The 7,430-nt window shown below is 37.2% G+C and overlaps 1 protein-coding gene across 1 annotated transcript; it reads left to right on the top strand.

Moving 5' to 3' along the window:
- Window positions 1–1,352: 1,352 nt before the first annotated feature.
- LOC144961693 (potassium voltage-gated channel unc-103-like) lies at window positions 1,353–5,795 on the top strand (the record flags this gene model as incomplete). The annotated part of the gene is made up of 4 exons (XM_078894792.1): window positions 1,353–1,451; window positions 2,345–2,497; window positions 4,308–4,364; window positions 5,650–5,795. Coding segments are annotated over 4 exons (455 nt in total), but the record flags the coding sequence as incomplete, so codon positions are not given.
- Window positions 5,796–7,430: the final 1,635 nt, after the last annotated feature.

Here is a 7,430-nt window from a genome sequence, read left to right as displayed (position 1 = left end):
AGACCAAGAGTTTTGCCAAGACGAGGGCCATTTAATCTCTTCGATATTTGAAGGACGAGATTTCTGGCCAAATTTGTTCATGCACTTGTACCTGTTTTTCAAGATTACGGCAGTTAAGTGATTAATGAGAAATTTCAAATTTGAGGACGAACTACTAAGATTGATTTGAAAATAATTTAGCCCAAAAAAGTGAAAAGAAATATAAATTTTAGATTTAAAAAAAATCTGATTTGTCTTAGTGAAGCAGACATAACTAAATAACAAATTGAAATTGAATTTAAGCTTCAATTTAATATACGAAAACAGATAAAATGGACGTTTCGGGTTTCCCCTTTATCAACAAAACAGTAAGAATGAACATTACAGACGAATGAGATAATATGGTAGTGGCGTTGTTAAGATGAATAAACACTCTCATTCGTCTGTGGTGTTTCATTTGTCCTTTTTGTTGATAAAAGGGAAACCGAAACGTCCATTTTATGTGTTTTCGTTATTCAATTGAAACTTACATTCAATTTCGCATTGTTATTTATTTCTTCGAGCTTCGAGCAGCAACATTTACATTACCCAGACATAACTAGGAGATCAGACATTAGTACTCGATCAAATATTAACAATCTGCTAAATACAAATCGGTCCGTTGAGGATTGTGACTATATAATAATAAACGATACTCGAGTTTTGACATGTATGTTCCGAATTCAAGTCACATATATTGAAAGCGCAAAGCTAATCATTTGAAAAGGTTCTTTACTCGCATTCTTTCATCGCGATCAAATGTAAATTGAGTACCTAGCCGGTAACATTCCCTGTGGAAATTTTTTTTTTTAAAGCGACTTACTGGCAAAGTGTTTTGTCCCACATGTTAAATGATGCTATTGATTTGGGACATCATCTTTAAACTTGCTTTGAGCTCATAATAATATAGAGTCAAGATTGCTTTGTATCAAAGCTCAAGTTATTCACCACTATTTTATGTTTTTGATTAGTATTTTACTAAACTAATGCATTCAATGTAATGCCCCTTATGTCAGCGACCACCATCAGTTGTTTTTTAAGAGCTTTTGTAACTTCCACTAAACGTGCTCAAACCGCTTTATCCCTGAACAACAACAACAACGCTTAACATTGAGGACGCCTGTTACGCGATATTACAATTACAGAGACAACCCTGTTAACAGCCAGATTTTTACACCTGAGTACGATAAGAGAATGTGAGTGAAGAGCCTTTTCCAAGGACTCAACTATGCGCCGAGTAAGACTCGAACCCAGGACCTTCCGATCCGAAAGCGAGTGTCCTACCACTAAACCACATAGCCGCAGTTCAAGATCTTTTCTTTGAAATTCACCAGGTACTAAAGGCTTCCCAGAATGTCTTCAAGCAGATATCTGTCTTCACTTGAACAGAAACCTGCTACAGAATTGTAACGCATTCAAGGGAGCCAGCCCAGGTTTGTATATGCAATAATAGTTTGATCATCTAGCTTCCCCCCTTTCTCCTCCTACATTTCCTATTCCTCTCCTCCTCCACCTCCTGATGATAATGATGATGATGATGATGATGATGGTGGTGCTGGTGGTGGTGCTGGTGGTGGTGGTGGTGATGGTGGTGGTGATGATGATGATGATGATGATGATGATTATGACGATGATGATGATGATGATGATGATGATGATGATGATGATGATGATGATGATGATGATGATGATGATGATGATGATAGTGAATAATAAGGAGGTTGAGATCAAGAGAAGAGGAAGAGAAAAACGAAGAAAAAGAAGAAGAAGAAAAAGAAAAAGACGATGGGAAGGAGAACATGCGATTTTACCGTCATTGATTTTTTAGACTTATCTCATATACAGTCACGTCTACTACTACTACTACTCTCTGTGGTTATATCTCCATTTCAAACCAAAGAAATTAGATGACAAATTATGATTCTTGATATCAGTAATATAACAAATGTCGCTATTGGGACTTTAAGGGCCCTTTGTGAGAATATATATGTATATATATATATATTATATATATATATATATATATATATATATATATATATATGAAGCTTTGTGAAGGGCATTGAGCTTGGAAAAGCCATGGAAATGAGCCGTATCAAATGTTAATTAGCCTTATTTTATCTCATATCTATTAAATTGATGATATTCGTTTAGGTAAATTACTCACAACACCCGCCAGTCACATTATATCAACACACAATATTGTGTGTAACCTTTAACGTTTATAGTCTGTCCGGTAGAATGTATTGAGAGCTAATCAGACAACAGGCTGTGACTAAAAACAATAAGAAAGAGATGAGTTACGTTAACTTCGTTCCTTCTTTAGGTTGCCTACGTGTTCTATCTACCAAGTTCAAGTCTACGCATGCGCCCCCTGGTGACACATTGGTACATCCGGGTGATATTCTTACTGCCATCTACTTCATTGCCAGGGGCAGCATAGAGATTCTCAAGGAGGAAACAGTTATGGCCATCCTGGGTAAGCTCAATGTTGATCCATGATGGGTACTTAAATTATAATATTATCATCAAAAGACATTATTTGAGGTAATAGGGTTGGTTCCCATTTCAATTCACTTCGGGAACTATCAAGGCTTAATTTCACTTCTAAATATTTTTTACAGCTAGTCAAGTTGAAAACGTATGAAATTTGAGAAATGTTGCTGGATACATTTCCCATACAACTGACTATAACTTCATGAAAAATCACCCGATTTATTTCCAATAAAGATTAAAATGCTCTGGGGAGCACATTCTTTCAGAAAATGAAGGAAAAAATGCAAATCCAAAATTTTCACCTTCCAACTGATTATGTCATGCACTGACACATTTATTCTCTTCAATAAAGCTTATAAACAGATTCAAGTCTCAATTTATGTAGTTGGTTGTGAATTCATTTTTAAGTTTTACATGTTCTATGATTATTCTTAAAGTGGCAATATGGTCAGGACGGCTATGAGGCCTAGTGGTATAACACTCGCTTTCGGTTCGGAAGGTCCTGGGTTCGAGCCTCGCTCGGCTCATAGTTGTGTCCTTGGAGAAGGCTCTTTACTCACATTCTATCACCATACTCAGTTGTAAAATGAGTACCTGGCCGTTAACAGCATTGTCTCTGTCCGAAAAAATTTGTAATATCGCCTAACAGCCGTCATGTCCCGTCCTTCATGCTGAGTGATGCTGTTGGCCAGGGACCCTTGTAAAGCGCTTTGAGCACGTTTAGTGGATTTTGCGCTATATAAAAGCCCAATTCAATTCAATTAAATTACATGATCGGCCTTTACTAAAACCTGCTTGTTCATCTTGAATAGTTATGCCTGTGGCATCTCTCAGTCTTTCCATGGTTATTCTTGTTGACACTTTGCTTGGTACTGACACTGACATATTTTTTAAACCCATATTTATTATTCTCCTCAATAAAACTTAATGAAAATGTTGCCGCTTGAAGCTCGAAAGAAAAAAATAACGATAAGTAATGAATGGAATGTAAGCTTCAATTTTTTTTAACGAGGACAGATAATGTTGACTTTTTGGGTTTCCCCCTTTATCAACAAAACATGATGAATGAAAAGAAAACATGAGCTTTTATTATACAGCAATATCCACTAAACATGCCCAAAGCGCTTTACAATAGGCCCCGATCAACAGCAACATGTAACATATGACGCCTTAGGCGATATTACAATTTTTCCCAGATATAGACAACGCTGTTAACGGCCAGGTACTCATTTTACACCTGAGTATGGTGAGAGAATGTGAGTAAAGAACCTTTCCCAAGGACTCAACTATTATGACCGAATTGCAGGTGTTGCTGCTTGAAGCTGGAAATAATAAATAACAATATAAAATGGAATAGAAACGTAATTTGATATACATAGGCAGATTGTGTGCATGTTTCGGGTTTCCCCTTGTCATGGTCTCAAGTGAGTAAAGAGCTACTCGACTGTGCATAAAACAAAGATATGAAGATAAGACCCTAGAATTTACTAGAGTAAAGAATATTAAATCGGTCAGCTTTTATAATAAGTGGCTATGTGACAGAATGTAGAACGAAAAGTATTCACTAATTTGAAATTAATTCGAGGGAATGCTATTAAAGGAAAGATGATCTAATATTAGAAGGTAAAGTTTTTCTAAGCCTACCGAAATATAACTGGAATGAAATGAATTCAGTTCTTACTAAAATAAAACTTTAATAAAATAAATGTGAATAATCTTTACTGTGACAACCCTTTATTAACAAAACAAAATGAATGAAACATTAAAAACTAATGATATTATCTATTCTCCAGGCAAGGACGACATATTTGGTGAGGACATACCGAGGTTGGACAAAGAACATTGCTTGGGTAAATCCTATTAACATTTTTTAACCCTTTCCTTACCAACCGTAGAAAAAATCGTCACATTCGTTTGGATAAAAACAATAATTTCTCATTCTGATTTCAATAGGAGCGTTCTATATTCAGCTTTTCGTCCAACCAAGTCTTCAATCACATGATTTGTTGCTGTACAACGATTGGATATTTCTTTTAAAATGTAAACACGCTGCTTTGTTTATGAAAGTTGTAAACATACACGTGTGTCAAACTGAACAAAATGACCAATCGTGATGTTAGATATTTCGAAAGTTGTAAGCACTTTTCACTTTGTGGGTCACTTTGAGCACATTTTGCAATGTGACCAATGACCTCGAGCACATGGAAAGTTAATATAGATCGCTCCCATTTTACATCACAAAATGTAAACAATTTTTTTTGGTTTGTTATCGCTATAAAACCTTGAAACTGTTTGTAGGGCTCAATTTAAGTAGCTTAATAATTTTCTGTTTAGAATGTAATTGGTGTTTCCCTATTTGAGTAAGAAAAATGTACTTTTGTGTTAAATGTGTTCGGGAAAATTCTGAAAATGTCCGGTAAGGCAAGGGTCAAGTGTAACAAACAAAAATGATAAATGAAGTTCTAGTATTTAAAGATAAGCCATTATTTTTCCCTTTTACATGTCATCAGTGGCCAGATGGGTGACCAATCGTGCAAAATTTTAGGTCCTGACGCTGTGTTTATGGGTCACTTTTACACACATTGCTCCACTCAACTCAGGTGTGAATGAGTACCTGGCTAAAGGCAGTGATAGAGTATTAGTACGAAAGTACTTTAAGAAATGGAAAAATGGTTCCTAATGGCCTGCTGGGAGAACAAATAAAACTTTGTGAAGCGTATTGAGCATCCATTGAAATGCGCTATATAAAAGTCCATAACTTTGGTTTTTTTTTAACATGGAATTTTAATTTCGATGCAAATGACGAGACACTATATTATATTGGTTGTGTCCTTTTTACGAAACCCGCCGATAACCATAGTCTCGGGTTCACTCCCGACTGGTGTACACTTCCCTGAGTCTCAGGTTCACTCCCCACTGATTGCTTTTTTAGGAAACCGCCGAAACCCAGTCCCAGGTTCACTCCCCAAATGGCGTACACTTCCCTGATTCCCAGGTTCACTCCCCACTGATACCTACTTCCAATAACTTTGTCGGGTTTCGGCGTGTTTCGTAAAAAACACGGTTATATATTAACATGCCTTGTATTATACACTTTTTCTTGATATCGTTTTATTTTATTTTTGTCACTTTCAGGTCAGTCGCAGTATTGTGTCCGTGCACTTTCCTACTGTGACATCAACAAGATCGACTTAGGCGATCTACGAGAGATCCTACACACTTATCCGGAATTCGCACACTCCTTTTTGACTCGATTCCAGGTCACCTTTAACCTTAGAAAGGTGGGTGTGTTGGATGGAGTGATTTGTTGCTGGGGAAGTGTTCGTTGGATTGTTTGTCTTTAATAGTCGTGTCGCTGATTTTGTTGGAGTTGTTGTTGTTCTTCTTCTGCAGGTCTGATAACCCCAATACTCTTCAACAGTCGTAACGTCACTTCCTTCCAAATGACGCATGGTATCTTAGTAACACTGGCTCTAAACTATCGGAACAATGGCGGACGCCCGTATGAAATATTTCTCGGGGAGCATAAAGGGTATCCAGAGGAAAAAAAAACACATACATTTGATCATGTTTTGACTTTTACACATTCTGATCAAAAGTTCTAGCCAGCATGAAGAATAAAAAGTAATGGTTTTCTTTGTTAAGAACCAAGATGGCCGCCGTTGCCGGGCAGCGTGATATCAGACTACTGAATCGTATTGATATGAGCTCATTGTTGCAATGGAAATACTCTCAAACAGTTGGAGCGTGGCGGTTCAGCGGTAGGGTCTTTGCTTCGTACCCGAAGGTACTGAGTTCGATCACACGCCGGCACTGCACTGTGTGGACTTGACCAAGTCACCTCGCCCTAGCTCAAGTTGCGGAGCTGCATTGCGGCTGACGCCTGGGCTATTCCAGCCATCCCTTGGAATAGACCTTAGAGACAAATTTCCCTATGGGATGAATATAGGGAATTTTATCTTTTTATATTTTTTTTAATTTTTCTTTCTCTTCTTATTGCTGTTGACTTGTTTTGTTTTGTTGGGGTTTTTTTAAATTGTCATTTTGTCATTTCTCTCATTGCTGTTTATATGTGTCCGTCTTGTTATTTTGATTGTATTGGTTCGTTTTTGTTGTTTTTGTTCTTATAATTGCTGCTAATGCCATCGATTTCGTTCCTGTTTTGTTCGACTTGTTTCTTCTTTTGTGTACTTATTTGGTTTTTTGTTTGTTTATTTTATTTTCATCTAACTTTTTTTTTCCATTAGTTGCAATGATTTTGTTCCGCCGTTGTTTTTTTTTTTTCTTTTTAATTTGGAGCTGATGTGTTACCATTTTATTATTATTATTATTATTATTATTATTATTATTATTATTATTATTATTATTATTATTATTATTATTATTATTATTATTATTATTATTATTATTATTATTATTATTATTGTTGCCGATCTTTTAGTGCTGTTTTGACAATGAAGATGATGATGATGATGATGATGATGATGATGATGATGATGATGATAAGGAGGAGGAAGAGGAGGAGGAGGAGGAGGAGGAGGAAGGAGGTGGTGGAGGAGGAGGAGGTGGAGGAGGAGGAAGGTGTCGGAAGAAGAGGGGGAGGAGGACACCGCCAACCACAAGAACGGCCACGAGGAGAGGAAGAGAAGTCGTCAAAATAAATCAGTCAAGGAGTAGCAGAATGGAGGAGGACTTTGGGGGCAGCGTGGCTCAGCGGTACGGTCTTAGCTTCTTACCCGAAAGGTATCGAGTTCGATCACCCGCCGCTGCTCTGTGTGGCCTTGAGCAAGTCACGTCGCCCTAGCTCAATTTGCGGCGCTGCACTGCGGCTGACGCCTGGGTTACTCCAGTCTTCCCTTGGAATAGACCTAGAGACAAATTTCCCCTATGGGATGATGAATCGATTTTTTTTCCTA

This window comes from Berghia stephanieae, unplaced genomic scaffold (assembly GCF_034508935.2).
Source record: "Berghia stephanieae isolate SIO BIC M18660-M18661 unplaced genomic scaffold, UCSD_Bste_1.3 scaffold3623, whole genome shotgun sequence".
NCBI lineage: Eukaryota > Metazoa > Mollusca > Gastropoda > Nudibranchia > Aeolidiidae > Berghia > Berghia stephanieae.
This window is presented reverse-complemented; position numbering and strand designations above follow the sequence as displayed.